Below are 16,428 nucleotides of genomic sequence, written 5' to 3' on the forward strand. Positions count from 1 at the left end.
TTGATATTTATATGTTTTACATTCACTGTCATCTTCCTTTTTATGTCCATGAAATAGTAATTCCAGGAACCCTGCAGGTACCAAAGTCCATATTTGCACAAGTGTTATACGCACATTGTCTTTTGTTTGGATATAATCTAGACATGCCTTCCTCTATACTCTTATTATTCCTAGGTTAGCTGTAATACAAAGAAAAATGTGTGCTATTATTATGTAGAGAATACTGACAGAAAGTCTGTACAAGTACTGTATTTCTTCTTTCTCAGTTTAAAAATTGGAAAGTAGATAAATCCATAATGCAGAACCTAGGACACAGATGGTCCTAATTTACATGCATACTAAGTAGCTAAGCATGATCTTTATGTTATTTAATTGAGACTGATTTAGAGTGTGCTTTCAAGAACTTCCTACTTCTGAGAAATAACTTGTTAATTCTAATCTTGAAGCCTTAGAAAACTTAGCACAATATTTTGCAGTCGTTTCCATATCAGCAACTTAATGAAATGCTGTTAGCAGCCAAGCCAGGCTAGAAAAAGGATGACAAAGACTCAAGTCTAATATAAATCCTGTGCATCATGTTATTGTTAGGAATGCATGTTTGCTGTTTAGTCAGTTGGCCTATTTAGTGGGTTGGAAAGATCTTTCCTCCCTAGAAAACTGTCACTTAATTCTATAGCAGTTGTGTGTGTTAGCACTGACCACACCCCAGTGCAGCCATTGTGACAGGGAAAGATCAATTTTGTCGCTCTCAGGGCCCATAGCGTAAGGAAGAAAGTTGTCTATGACAGCTAATACTGACACAAAATAGAGACGAACACTTCTGGAGTAGCACATTCCAGGAGCTGGGTTCCTGTGCTGTATTTCTTAAGTGCCCTTGAGTTCTGGGCTGGTGAAATAATAATCCTATAATATCCCTCAGATCAAGCTTCAGAAATGTTTCTGCTCCTGCTCAAGAATCCCAACAAAGCCATATTTTACAAGCAATGCACAGCCAAAACCTAAATATATTATTTGAAGTTTTATTTGAATAAATTTTAGATGGAATGATAGTATTTATTGCACATATAATATAAACTAAGTGCTCAATAAGCTTTATAAAGCATGACACAGTGAGGTAATAATTATATAAAGTGGCTCTATGAGGTAAGTATCAGGGTAAATTGATTTTTAACAGGAATACATTTTATATATTATGATGCTAATATTTTATTGAATTATTTCTCATCATAGTACTTAATTTTACATCATCACAATACACAAAATTATAAAATTGTTTCTGAGATTGCACCAGAACACCACATCACTGAGCTACATGTATAAATACATTACTCAAAACATGCATTCATAAAAACTTATAAATTAAAAGACAGACTAAGAACACTGTAGGGTTCCCAAATGTTCAGAAGAACTTAATCCGATTCATCACTGCTGAAGTAAGAGCTGTCACAGTACTCAGCTGTGTAAAGGAATTTGTGAATGATTGGATTCATCTTTGGTATCCAGTGTCGGGGAACCAGGTATGTTGAGAGGTTAAATAAATCCACAAACACTTTGTACCTGTCACTGGAAACATGCATGCAATCTACATGTTAGATTGTTGATATGAAAAAATGTTCTAATTCATAATTTTTCTAAAATATTTCCCATACACAATTAATATTCAATCTTCTATGTCATATATAGCATATATAAGTTGGCTTGTAGGTAGCATTGGTACTAACATTATGTAACTTTTAATCACATCTCAGATTAATATTTATAAATAGCTGAGTGTTTGCCTCAGACCAGAGTGATCCAAATTAAACCTAGATTGAATGTGAAATTTTTTTCATGTAATTAAGCTTGTACCCTTAGTTCTTATTTGTTGAAAGAGTTAATTTAAAAACAATGTTTATGTGCATGTCTGTATGTGGGTAAATGCATGTGAGTGCAGGCACTGGGGAGGCCAGAGGTGTCATCTCCTGGACCTAAAATTACATGCAGCTGTAAGCTAACTTACTTGAGTGTTAGGAATTAAATTCTAGAAGAGCAGTAAATATTTTTAACTACTGAAACATAGTTCTAGGCCCTCATTTTTTTTATTGTAAAAGGTGTTGCATAAAGTAATATGCAAAGTATTTCCTAATTGCAAAGTAGCTGTCATATGACTTCTATGAAGACTTAATCAATTTAAATATCATCTTGGCTTCATTACAAATATTTAAAGAGTGGTTTTCATATGAAAGTTGCTTTTCTGTTTCTTAGTCAGCTACTTTAAATGATAGTTTTAAAATAGCAAAATCCGGTAAAGTTTTATAAAGGAATAAAAATTGCCTTTGAAGTTAACTAAATCTGGTTTGGAATTCTGCTTTAGTCACTTATAACATATGGTACCATGGATATGAAGCTGAAAAGTCTAATTCTATGAAATAAAATCTATAATACTCCCTCTTGCCAGGACTTTGTGAGAATTAAAAGATATGAAATATTAGAAACATTGTCCAGGTTAATCATGTCCATGTAAATATGCAAATGTAAATAAATATCTGTTTTTCCATGGTCTTAGGTGACCCCTGTGAAAGGGTCCTTGGACCTCCAAAGAGTTGTGACCCATGTATTAAGAACAACTGCTCTGCACAATTGTCAGTTTGGCAGCCATTGATCCCAGAACACCTTTTTGTCACAGGATGGAATGATGAGTTCTGTAGCTGAGAATTTTATACAATCACCTCGAGTTTTCATAGGAATATTGGTATTTAACTAAATGTTTTGTTATCATTTCAGACAGAGGGAAGTGTAACTTTTCCTGCACAGACCTGTAAATACCAAGATTTGCTAACTTCCACAGGGTTGGGAGGTCCCATCTTACCTCACAGTTGAGCGTAGGTACTGATAGCCCGAGGATCCCCCAGTGCCAGTCTTGGTGCCCAGCATCCTGTGCACCATGCACACATGATTATCTAGGCAAACATACAAATTTACTGCATGAATATCTTTCTGCCATTAGCTCCACAGTGTTCTAAAACCAAAGGGTTGGTAATGATTATTGCTTCAGCAGAAGCTGACACCTTATCACTTAGCCAGATGGAAAGGTCAAATATGAACACCAGAGAAGAGCATCGGTTTACCTAGCAACCCTGTGGCTTAGGCTACATGCCTTCTACTTCATTCTTCATTGCTTTTAGACTGTGAGCACAGTAACAGGGAGACAGGGCCACATAAGAGCTTTCATGAGTCCTTTACAATTTTTTTTCCCTGTGGGATCCTTCTTCCAGGAAAAATAATTTTAAAAAATTGAAATTATGCACCAGAGGTCATCATGTAAAGTTACAAGGAGGGATGGAGAACCTGGGGCATGAGGCAGCCCTAAGGAGTAATTAAGGAAAAGAAAATACTCTATGCTTTCTCATATTCTGGCCTGGTCTTAAAAACACATACATGAATTTGCAAAGGTGCCCATGTGCAGGGTAGAAGGCACCAGACAGGAAGGGGGTGCAAAGATGAGGTTGGTGGCAGTGACAATGTAAGGTAAAATGATGTGTGAGTACGTAAATATAATGAAACCCATTAATTCAAACCAAACCTAAAAATTAACTAAACATTTATGAAATAAAATACAGCAAATCATTTTATTTTTTAAAGGCATTGGCATTCAGATAAAGACATTTTTATATTAACAATGACACAAATTTTACTTTTCCTTTGGATTGTAGAAGGAAATAAAACATGTTCTCGATCCCTGAAATGTGGTAAAGATACAAGGGGAGGGCAAGGGGACCTGGTGAAGAAGTACTTACATCTCCATTTGGTCATGAGTGTGTCTATATCCATAAGCGAGGTCAGCAACTGGAAAGGGACCTGGAATCGAGGCTCCTCCCTACAAAAAAACAACAGTAGGAAGTCCTACTGAATGAGAAAACCCAATGCTGTGTGTTAGCCCTATTCAGTTGAGTCTTTAGGAGCTGTACTACCTTTGGATTCTCCTCTCAGTCTTTGTTTTCTTACCTCAAAATGGGGAGGGGGGACACTATTCAATGCTCAGTATTTGTGTGAAGTCTAGAAAGTTCCATGTAATATGTATAAGGAAACCAGCCAGAGACTCCTGCCTAATACTATCTTACTGGAAAAGAAATATATACAGTATCTTAAATAGAATGCTAACAAAAAAAACATGCTTTTCAACAGATACCAAAACAAAACAGATAATTTCTATGGCCCCTACTATGCTTGAATTTCTTTTATCTGAGCCATCAACATTCTTGATACACATTTTACTTAGAACATCCATTTATTTCAAAATGAGAAAGCAAAGCTAAAATATCTTGTTTCTTCTGATTCTGAAGAAAGAGATCTGAGAATATGTGCAAAATTAAAACTTTCAACTAAAATAAATTCAATAAACAGTCCCTTGAAGGTTGTTTGGCATTGCAGTCCTCACTGGGCTGAACCCATATTCATGGGCCCTTAGGAGAAGGTGAACAAAACACCCAGGGGACCCTGAAAACATTTTAGAGAGTAAAGAAATTTTATATGAAACCATTGGCCAAGAAGACAACTGGTTATGAGACGTTCTCAACTGACACTTTTCTTTTAGTTTTTAATTGCATTTTCTTTAATGTAGGCGTGTGCCAAATTATGTGCACTCCATGGCTGGAGCATCTTTGGAAGCCAGGAGATAATTGGAGGGAGTCAGTTTTCTCCTTTACCATGAAGGTCCTAGGAATCAAGCTCAGATTTTCAAGCTTAGTGGCAAATACCTTTACCCACTCACCCTTCTCACTGCCCTCAACTTTTTATTTGATAAAACAGACAAATCTCTGAAACTATTTTTAATGAAACAGTTATTTCATAATTGGACTTCTAAGAAAAGATTAGCTTTGGCCTTTTGGGGGCACTTAATGACTGAAACCCTATGCTTTCTGTCATTAGAAGACAACATGTATTAGGTTGTGTGCACATGCGCATAAACAACCAACTGCATGAATAGTCAGACTTCTCATTTACAACAAATATTTTCTGTGTGTTCTCCAAAAAATGAATTACTGTATTAAATTTTGATTGCACTTTATAAACCATATCCATGGCCATATCTACTCTTCAGTTTCCTTTCTATTTTCTTTTTTTAAATTTTCTTTTTACCTGTAGAAATATATCATCAGTGCTCCCTGGAGTGCACGGTATGACAGTCTTCGTTCACCTGTAAGACATGCAGCAAGTTTTCAGCGTTAAAATCTCTTTTTTGCACAAGGCCTTAGCATGCCCTAGGCTAGGACTTTTTACCACTGAGCTAGAGTTCACAACAAGGCTCATCTACTTAGGTAATTTAAGACAATCGTGTTAATTTGAATTACCATCTTAAATAGTTAAACGCTCTGGGTCTTTTCAGAGAAAATAAACTGTTGTTTAGTTTAAGGTTTTTTTCCTTAGCTTGTACTTAGTAATCTATGATTCTAAAAGTAAATTAATACATTATATATATATATATATAGATTTAATATTATACATATATATGTATTATTGTACAGTCTCAAATGTGTTCAGTGATATATTAAGACAGCCTGATTTAATGAGTAGGTCACTCCCATGATACAGGTATTTTCCAGTTGAAACAATACAGTTCTTCACTATTCAAAAACTAAACAATATTTACTTTATTTCCCATTTGAAATTGTTTTGTTGTTTGTTTGTTTGGTTGTTTTGGTTATGGTGGTTCACATTTGTAATCCTAGTACTCAACAGCTGAGATAGGATCATGGATTTGAAGCCAGCCTGAGCTACATAATAATATCCTATCTGAAACCAAACAAAAAGTAATTTTTTCTAATTCACATAAAATTAGTTTCCTTGGTTGTAGAGGAAATGCTTCACCCCTCTTTATAAGAACAAAGGATTAGCCATGTTCTATTGAGGGTTTATAGATAATGGAGCCTAGCAACTGTTTCATGCTACCCTCATTCCACTGCTACAGTCTGTACTGTACAAAAAAAATAATAATAATTACATCTGTATTTCTTGTTTCTAAAATCTTTTTTGTGGTACTTTACAATAAAACTTTCCCTTGGTACCCTTACCCACAGCACTTAGTATAAAAATGTTGGCTAGTGTCTTGTAACTATAGCAACCTAAAAGCTTGTTAATGAAGAGCTGTCAGACAGAGTATTTATTCACGCCTTTCTTCTATAAGTAGGAAAACAATTTTTATCCATTTCCCCCAAGTTAGGCTTCATAGTCAGGTGTATAACACTCTATTATTTGTTCTCATGCATATACCCTTGAGGTATAAGACCCTTAGAACAATACATCTACCTTTACTTAGGAGATGTTCATGGTGCTTTTCATCAAACAAGCATAGTAACACCTCCTTCTGCTTCCGGTACTCAGCCATCTGTTCCTCTTTCTCTTCAGACTCTTCCTTAGCCTTAAAGGAAAACATTGCTTTAATATTCCCAAGAAGAGAACAGATTGGTGTTTTAAAATGTTTCCCTTAGGAGAAGTAGATCTTCAGCTTGTAGCAAGGGTGTACCTTAAGTATTTATCATTACACCAAACACTACAATGTGAAAGATAAGGTCTTACAAGAAGGAATCTTCCATATACGTGCTGTTCTCTCATTTTGCTTCTGTTTAAATAATTTAATAATATCAAATATTCTTCACAAAAGTCTTAAAAATAGTACTTCTTAATCAGAAATCTATTAATTCTATTTAAATTCTGTATTGACTATTGTAGTCTATAAATGCAGTTTCTTAAATATGGCTTACATTGCTTTTATGTAGCTGCTATCTTTTGACTAGTTATCCGCACACCCTACAGTTCTACTTGCAATTGGTGATTTGGACTGCAACAGACCAGTTGGCCCAATCCGTCAGAGCAAGCACCTGGTGATGAAAGCCTGCATTCAGTGTTATTGCCGTGATTATTCATTTATAAATAAACGCTCATGGGAAAGTGGTCGGCATGAATTGTGAGCAAAAATTGAATCTCCTCACCTCAAAGACATATCTTGTGATGGAATTAATCACCCAAGCACAGCATTGTGATCAAGGACAGCACTATACAGGAACAGGAGCATCACCATAGGGAGTAACAGCAGTAAGAAGGTTGGCAAAGATGGAAAGCTGTGCTGTGACAAACATTTTAAACTAAGAGGATTCAGAACACTGAGCTCAGCTCATGGGAGGAACCCAGTAGAGTTCAACCATGTAACATGAAAAGTCTTAGGGTTGATGTCATGGTCTTAGACAACAGGGAGAAGTCACCAGGTTTGCATTTTAAAAAGGAAACTAAGACCAAAGCATGGAGAATAAACTGAAATGTTCCTACAATGGGGATGGGATGGGGCAGTGAAGAGACTTTTTTTAGTGGCAGTCCGTACTTGAGACATGGTGGTAGGTGAAAGAAAAAAATCTGTGAAAGCTATCAAAAGTTAAAGTTGGTAGTCTTCAAAGACCCCTAAAAACATTGTGGAGGAGCCTGGAGAGATGGCTCGGTGTTTAAAAGCACTTGTTCTTGTAAAAGACCCATGGTTCACTGTTATAGAAATGCTTTAAAACAAGAATATATCATGATAGTCCTTTGAGGTAGATATCCTTACTTTCTATTTTGCCTATAAGGAAAGTTATACAGAAGCTACAGAGTTTATTTATTGTCACAGAGGTCCATGGTGAAGATGAAAGTTGAGCCCATATTACATGATTTTTGTGCTTTCAAAATCCCTTCTCAAAGTGGCAAAGTTGAATGACTAGAGATGCTGAGTCATGAAGACAGGGTGAAAGAATATTCGAAACAATCTCATGAAATAAGATAGAGAATAAATTGATATTGCCTGTGGCCAATAGAAAGGATCTAGCAGAAACAACAAATATTACAGGGTTAAATACATTTGCCTAATTTTTCTCTTCTATGCCAGTTGTGCTTTGAATTTGTCACAATATATAATTTTCAACAAAGATAAAAATTATATCAATACTAGCTGTTTGCTACAGATAAAAATCTTCATTTATTATAACATAGGTCTTAATTTGACTTCACATTTATCTATGAAGAAAGTTAAGTCAGCCATGTAATATATAATCCAAGAAGATGCATTTATAAAAGCCAGATTATAAATAAAATTATGACTATAGCAGACAATTTATGGTTGAATTTCTAACCCTTTTCACAACAAGTTTATGGCATGAATTCATAATTACCTGAATCCTTAGGAATTCCTCTTCCAGTCCTTTCAGTATATTTTCTTCAAACTTCCCCCAGAAGTTAAATCCATGTGGCTCTAAACCAGGTGTCCTTTCCAGCCATGCCTTAAGTAAATAATTATTTATGTGAGTACCTGGTAAACATAAACATTTAACATATTCATAATTTTGAGGAACTTGTAAGATTTTGTGCAATGACCACTAAGGCCAGAAGAGAACACTAATTTCCTAGAGTTGTTCACAAGGTTGGGAGCTACCCTGTGCAGGGTGCTGGGAACCAAGCTGCCATCCTTTGGAAGAGCAGTAACTGTTTTTAACCACTAAGCCATCTCTCCAGCCCCTGCTACAATCATTCAGAGACTGCAAATGACCTCCTAGCCTGGAAATTGATCTGACTTTATAAATACTTATTGTTTCTTACTCATGCTGCATTTAGTTTTGAAGTTGACTTTTTATTCACTTTACTTTGTTACTAAGTTTTCCATTAATAAGTAGGCAATAGTGATCTAATTACCTATACTAACACCACTCTGAAAATTAAGGGCAGAATATAATTCACAAGAGAAAAAAATAACTAACTTTCAAAAGGAAAAGCTTAGCGACAAAAATCAAGACAAATTTTCTATTATGCTACCACAAAAAATTCAAATTAATCATCCACAAACACTTTTCATAAATTCCCAAAAAATTTGAATAAGAAGGAGATTTTTATGAGAATATTCTTAGCAATTTAATTAGTAAAAATTCTCTGTATAATTTTCAATTGAGTTACATTTCAGAGAAACAAAGTTGATTAAATAATCAAATAATCAAGGCAAAAAATCAGGTAATTGCATATTTGACAGGGTAATTTAATGAGATAAAGTTTTTAGACACTGACATACAATTATATAAATCTTGTTTAATTTCCCAATAAAAGTCTTAATATCTTAAATATTTTAGTAAGATTAATTACAAGTTTAGTATGGTTGCTTTCCTGTCTTTGTTTATCATGAAAGTAACTCTGTTTTGATAAGAGTGTTTGAACTCTGATGCAGCAGAACCTAAGTAAGCAAGAGATTGGAGCTGTACTCAGGAGACAGTGCAGCTGCTCCTACCTCCACCAGTTGCAGCAGGGTCTGCTCCTGCTCAGATCTCAGCAGCAGGTCACTGTCCTCATCTCTGAAGTTATTGCGATAGTGTCTCCTGTTGTAAGGGACTCTCAGGCTCTGAAGAACACCTATCTTATTTTCTAGCAGTCTGAACTGTAAACTCTGGAAGCCTGATGCTGGAGATAGGTACTCTCTGAGAATAAACAAGAGAAGGGGGGAAAAAGAGATTGTATAACCATGTATGGTTTCTTCCAAAGAGAGGGTTTGTCAGAGTATCTATCAGAAGCAGAGAGCTGCCTGGAATTCTATCTAAGGAGCCCCTCACATTAAAAAAAAAAAAAAAAAAAAGGCACTTAAGCATCATTGTCACTGTGGACTACTTTAAAGCTGGATAGTTCCATAGTTATAAAATGTCACATCTCTTAATATGTGTAATATGTATTTTATCATGATTAATTTATAGACATAGTAGATTATATAATTTTTCCATAAGAATATATTGAAAAAATATACACATAAATAATGTGCATCTATGTCATACATTTCTAAGAGAAAAGACAGGTGGACATTAAGAAAGTGGACAGTGGCAAAAGATTGTATACAAATATTATTTAATCCCTCCTACCAGGGCTAATCATGGATATTGTCATCCATCTTCCTACCCAGATGAGTATAAATGAGATAAAGCAAATATAAGCAATGAGATGCTGCCTGACACAGGCTAAGATGTGATTAAACCATCAAGAGCCTTACATCTTCTAACTCCATAGGTGATGCTGAGCTTTTAGTTTCTTAAATTCTACCAGAAATAATTGGACTTCTGTTTCTCCCAGCCCTGCTCTGTCTTTCACTGTCACTTTCTTTGCTTTGAAACTTGTTTGGAGTGTTGTGTACTGCACTATATGATGGACCTAGCTTAACTTTCTTGAGAAAATTTCTTCTCTAATTTTAGAAAACAAAAACTTGCATGTGTGCTTTTTAAAGATGTCAATTCATATTCCAATGGAGATATAAATACACACACATATATAGATGGTCATGTGTGTTTGAAGGGTTAGAGCTAAAACTGACAGTATATAATGAATACTGACATTTTGGTTGATATATTTATTTACATACCACTGCTATTTCTTACATTTTCATATTGTGAGCTATTTAAGCCATTTCATGTTTAGTAGCCTTTATTGAGAAAAACCATGATGATAAACTGAAATTAGTTGATCATCACTTTTGTATCTAAAAATGAGACATGGAATGTTTTTAACCACTTCTAAAGTATGCTGTGATGAAAGCCATCTGTATCCTTCCAGTGCTAATGAAACATGTTTCTCCTTTCATTCCACACACATTCTTCTTTTACAGAGCCAGTATGAGAGAATGAACCCCATAATTTTCTAAATTGGGAAGTGGACACCTGAAGTCATTGAAATCCAAGGCAGTCATTGTTTCCAGCACAGAGAACTGCTGCACCAGGAGCTTGAAGATGACCACCACACGATGCATCCGAGTCATCACCTTCAGCATATTCCTCTCATCCCTGACCTGATGTGCAAGGAAGAAACCGTGAGTAGTCAATCAGATTGTGAGAAGGTACTGAAAAGATCATGAATGGCAACATATTTCTATCAGCTGTCTGTATATTAACAGAAATAGCGGGAACTAAAAGTTACCATAAGCGTTTGTGAGGGTAATACCATGCTGGGTGGCATGCAAGAGATTTCTACAAATTGGAATTTCTTTCTACTCTTAAAGCAGATGCATGCTAGAAGCTATCCAGAAGAACCACTCCCTCTTATTTCAAAGCATGTTTTTGCTTTTTTGTTTCAGAGAAGAAAGTTCAAAGCACCAGAGAGACTTCTAGGAAAGGATTGGATAAATGGTAACCCTGTTAATCTATTCTTAATTGAAAGATCACATCGCTACTAACAAGCCATGGTGTTGTATTCACATGAAAGGGTGGAGTGAGACAGAGACAGAGAGATAGAGAAACACAGGGGCAGGGGGGGGAGAGGGGGAGGATAAACTGAAGCTTATAGAGTAGAAGCTCAGAGCTGGAACCTATGGTAGTGTCTTGAGCCTCAGGGATGGAAGGAAATGGGAGATGGGTGAGTACAGTTGCTCTTCTAGGCACTGAGTGCTGTTCTGTCTTCTCTCATCTGTTGTCCTCCTACCCTTCCCCCTTCTTTTCTTCCTCTTCTGACTCTTTCCTTTTCATTTCTCTCATTTAGCCTACCTTGCCTTCCCTACACCTATCTCACCATAGGCAAAATTCAGTAGAAATAGAATTTTGTTACCTGTTCCAGAATCATTACAAATCAGACTTGTAAGTTGTAGCAACTTCTTAAGGAGAGCAGTGTGTCATGTAAAAGGGCTTTAAGACTTGAAATACAATAAAACTTCCCAGAGAAACTCTCCAAAAACTCTTCAGTCATTTCAATATTTTGTCAAATATTGACAAATCTTCATGTCATGCTTTCTATACACTTATACAAGGTATACAAAATAAGTTTAATAACATTGAAACTTACATGGCCATTTTGAAAAATCTCACGAACAGAGTCTAGTTCCCATAGGATTTGTTTAAACCAGAGTTCATACGCTGAAATTTTAAGAAGTCAGTTAGAAAGTTACAGGTACCTCTTTGACTATCATTATATGACCATTACAGATACTTATAAGACATTGGGGAATGTAACTTTAAAAGGAGTAAATGTAATCATAGATCCATTTTTATAAGTTTTAATCATCTCTATTTTTCAAATTTCTAATGTACCGGATACTTTACTTTATTCTATATTTTCATTACTATCACAGTGGCTTCTCCTAACAGACCTATTTGTTTAAGTCTTTTAGGATAGCACACATAACCTATTCTCATTGCATGGGAGGACACCTGGTCCTCAGCTTCACCCCTCCACTTAAAGATTAGCAATCATAAGTTTAGATGAAGGACTGTAAGGTCTTACATTTGTAAGACAGGTTTTATTGTTGTTTGATTGGGAGTTGGGGGGGTGGATATTAGTTGCTTGCACAATTCCTGGGATTTGTAGGCTCAAGACGGATGAGAAAACAAGACAGAGGACTGATCAAACAGTAATAGTTAACCTTCATTCAAATCACACTATGAACTGAGAGAACCCCTGTCTTCCAAGTGAGTCAGCACATCCTTTCTGAGATTTCCCACTTCAGTTCCAGGCCACTTCTTTAAGCCTAAACTTTGCCAGAGCATTTCTGCTGAGGAATGTAAGTGGGAATTGTCTGTGAGAGCTTGCTTTCCCCTTCCACAGGAGTAACCAAATAATACCACTAACAAAAGGTCCTACCGCCTACCCAATAGAAGATGTACAGTTAGGACCAAAACATTTGGTTACTAAAAATGTCATTTGGGATAAAGAACTGAATCTTCCTTAAATTCAGTCAATTACCCTATTTGTTCAGTGATCAAACATTATCTTCCTTTAAGTGGGACCTTGTGCTGCAGGCTTCTAATTTATAATTTATAATAAGAACATGTCAGACATGGGAAGATGGGTTTGACGCATGTTACCAGACTATTAATGGCAAGCAAAATGGTTCTTTCCCATTAGCTTGTCATTCACATAGTGTATAAACCACACAAAAGAAGGATTTTCATCATAGTCACACATAGCATTGTGTGTTTACTTAATGAATACATGAGCTAAGTCATCAGTGTAATAATTAGATGAGCATGGAAGGTTAACAGTCTGGTGTCTCTAATCTATCCCATGTGCTATCATTATATGAATAAAGGCTGTGTTGTGATAATTAGGAAAGTGCATTATTTTCAGTTATGCTTAGGAGATCAAATTTTTATATTTAGATAATGAGGAAATCAAATGTTTCCTGATCATTTTGAATGCCTCTTTCCAGGTTTAACTTTGTGTGGGTAGTCCTGTGAGCCACTGCCAGCATGCTGTAACAAAACTGTGGAAGACATCAAGTCACATTGACACCTTCTTTTACAAGCTTACTATGTGTTATACTCTAAGTGTTTATTAGAATATTGTTTCATTCTTCATCATGGAAAGAAGTAGGAACACAGAAAAATTGTCTTCATTCAATGAACAGGTCTGAAATCTAAGTGATCTGACTAAGATTATGTCATTCATAACAGTAGAGATAGGATTCAAAATTATCTTTGAATTCTATTTATGGTGACTGGCCAGGATTCCTCTCTTATTGATTTTAATTTAGTGTGAACCACCAATAAAAATTTAAGGAAAAAAATAAACAAATACAAAATAGACAAAATACAATGAGCTGACATATTTATCTCATTAAGTTCTTCATTAAAAAGGTATTCTGATGTTTGCTACCCAGGGAAGTAAGAACTCATTTGAACCAATGACAAGAACTCATGGAAAGGGAAAAATATTCAAGTGTGTAGAATAGAGTAGAGCTCCAGGACAGACACAACATAACAAGAAATGACAACCAGACATCAAGCATTCTTAATATTTGGGGGTAGTGGGTCTATAAACATACATGTTTGTAAAAATGTTCATGTAATCTCAGCACACAAGGCCCCTCTGGAGATGCAGATTGCTAGCCTGAATAGCACTATCTAGAAATCAGAGCTCTGAAAAATATTACCAAGTACAAAATTATGTGTTTTTGCTTAATACTGAATTTTTATACAATTATATGTATTTGTAGAAACAAACAATGAATGGATTTGGGGAGCAGTGGGGAGATATGGTGAGGGAATGGAAGGAAAGGAGGAACGGAAAACAAATTGGGATGCAAAATAAATGAAAAAATTAATTAATAAAATTTAAAAAACATAAATGCAAAAAGACTTTGAAGTATTTGTAATAAATTAAAAGGACTTATTTCTGGAAAGTGCTGCCTTTTATGTATTCATGAAAACAAGAAAAGAATAGCCTATTAGCTTACAAGTCCTTTATAAAATTTCATGAGCCAAAAAGTCTCTCCCAATTTCAGAACAAAGCAGGAGTCCCATATACTCTGTGGTCTATACCCATATACCCATATGCTCAAAGAGGTTCCTATCCACCATCATGGAGCCCTCATCTAGTACGTGTTGGAAACAGAAGCAAACACCCATAACTAAACACTGAGTCAAACTAGAATCCAGATGCAGAGGGAGAAGACAAGACCAGGTGGCAGAAACACATAGAGACAGTTGACCTGAACAAGGAGGAGCTAATGGCCCCTAGACTGATAGCTGGGAATCCAGCATGGGACTGACTCAGACCCCCTGAATATGGGTCTCAGCTAGAAGGACTGAGCAGTCTAAGGGACCTCAGACAGTGGAACCAGAATGCATTCCTGGTGCATAAAAAGACCTGGAGGACACATCCCCCAGGGAAGGATACTGCCTTAACCTAGAGACAGTAGAGAAGTCCTAGTCCCTACTTCAAATGACTTGACAGATTTACATGACGCCACCTGGATGGCATTGCCCTACATGTGGAATTGGGGTGAGGGGATTGGAGGGGAGGGTGATCAGGGTGCATGTGAGAGGGGAGAGAACATAAGAAGAAGGGGTGGAGGGAGGGAGAGGGGACTGGGATCAAAATATAAAATAAAAAAAAAATTAAAAAAAAGTTTTTATATGACTGAAATTTTTCAAGTGTATCTAACAAATATGATTCCTCAGTCTTTTACTATCCTACAGATAAAGTGGCTATGCCTCATTGGTGATGAATCATTACCAAAGTAGCTAATTGCTTCCCAGCCCTTAGGTCTTACCTTGATGGGTTATAATAAACAGGTGTTCATCATGAATTTTATTTCCTTTTATCTCACTTTGAAGTTCTTGTGCATTCAAAACTTTTTCCAACTTTAAATAAGAAAATGAGAAGATAGATTTTGAGATTTCAGATCTGGATTTCAAACCTACACATTACTAAGGAGCAGTTTGCAATCCTGTCTAGAAATGCCACAGCCCTGAAGTGAGTGTGGTAGGATTTGACCCGTTGCTTGGCCAGCTGCACATCTGCAATCCTTTCCTCTCCTTCCTCCAAAAAGTTCCTGGAAAGTTTTACATTTTTAAATCAATTGTTTTTACAAAGCCATTTAAAAATGAATCAAGATCTTTTTCATTTTAAATTTTTAACCTGAATATTTGCCATAATGACCTCCAAATTCCTCACTGAAAGCTCTCTGTGTACCTTCAACATTTCTGTTTTGTATTGAGGAATTTGAAGACTCTTTCAGCAGTCTGGGATTCTGACCAGATCTTTTTATACGTGCTGAGTAATGCCCGTCTGTCTTCTGCATCATAGTTTTTCTTTCACAATCTTCTGTCTAGATATAGAACTTTCAGCCCTTGCCTTACCTCTTCTAGGGAGGTACATTTCACATCTTAACTTGCTATAGCAAATTTGAAAGGATATATCTATGTAACGAATAATTGACTCCCAAGGTTCAGAAAACTGTTGATGACTAAAAAAAAAGACAAGCAAGGGAAAGGCCATGGACCCAAAGTTAGCAGCTGACAAGAGCAGTTAACTCCAGTAAAAACTTGCCACCTACCTGCAAGTAGTTCCCATAGATAAGTCCACCTTTGCTGGCTCTGTTTACACCAATTTGAGCATTGTCTTCTTCGCTGTCATTTACAGATAATTTCTTCAAAGAATATCTGCAGTTTGAGCAAATTACATTAAAGAAGAGTTTGAAGAAACACAGTTACCATAATAGAAGCCATTATAATTCTGTCACTATTTCTGTTTGGTTTATAAGTGAAGAAAATAGAAATAATTGAGGTAACTTTTAAGCCCAGAAATGTAACTGCTTACAGGCCAAAGTTCTGGGGCCCCCTCTATTTGTAAAGAGATAAACACTCACCCCACAGTGTTTCCTAAAAATGGGCACCCACTCATGGTACTGAGGTGTCTCTGGAACACACGGGTTTGCTAGGCCAGCGACAGCATCTACCTTCCCAGATATTTTAGTGCTGCCTTTTATGTATTCTGATTACCAGACTCAGCCAATCATCATTCAGCTTACGCTCTTAGCCAGGCTCTCATTTGAAGTGGTTCATAGCTGAACCTCTCTCTGTAACTGGAGGGTGCATTTGTGTTGGGCACAGCTTGTTTGCTAGAAGAGTGAGCCAAATCCAACCCTTTGACTAGCCAAGTTGTGCTTTTATATCCAACATAGAAGGCTACAAATAA

General features: G+C 36.2%; 1 protein-coding gene across 1 annotated transcript; it reads right to left on the bottom strand.

Annotated features, from left to right (window-relative positions):
* Positions 1 to 1,003: 1,003 nt before the first annotated feature.
* Positions 1,004 to 16,181, bottom strand: Tdo2 (tryptophan 2,3-dioxygenase). The gene is made up of 12 exons (XM_051199225.1): positions 16,100 to 16,181; positions 15,788 to 15,893; positions 15,002 to 15,092; positions 11,794 to 11,864; positions 10,680 to 10,807; positions 9,272 to 9,458; positions 8,172 to 8,279; positions 6,286 to 6,397; positions 5,119 to 5,176; positions 3,777 to 3,856; positions 2,849 to 2,939; positions 1,004 to 1,563 (listed from the first exon to the last, which is right to left on the bottom strand). The coding sequence occupies exons 1-12, from the start codon at positions 16,132 to 16,134 to the stop codon at positions 1,410 to 1,412; spliced, it is 1,221 nt and encodes a 406-aa protein (XP_051055182.1). The 5' UTR covers positions 16,135 to 16,181; the 3' UTR covers positions 1,004 to 1,409.
* Positions 16,182 to 16,428: the final 247 nt, after the last annotated feature.

This window comes from Phodopus roborovskii, unplaced genomic scaffold (genome assembly GCF_943737965.1).
Source record: "Phodopus roborovskii unplaced genomic scaffold, PHOROB, whole genome shotgun sequence".
Classification (NCBI taxonomy): Eukaryota; Metazoa; Chordata; class Mammalia; order Rodentia; family Cricetidae; genus Phodopus; species Phodopus roborovskii.

Excerpts from the sequence above, each read along its gene's own strand:
- Tdo2 (XM_051199225.1), bottom strand. The coding sequence starts at position 16,134 with ATGAGTGGGTGCCCATTTTTAGGAAACACTGTGGG. Across the intron at positions 8,280-9,271 it reads CCCTGCTGCAACTGGTGGAG|GCATGGCTGGAAAGGACACC; the intron begins GTAGGAGCAGCT and ends TATTTACTTAAG. Across the intron at positions 2,940-3,776 it reads ACTCATGACCAAATGGAGAT|ATAATCATGTGTGCATGGTG; the intron begins GTAAGTACTTCT and ends ATGTTTGCCTAG.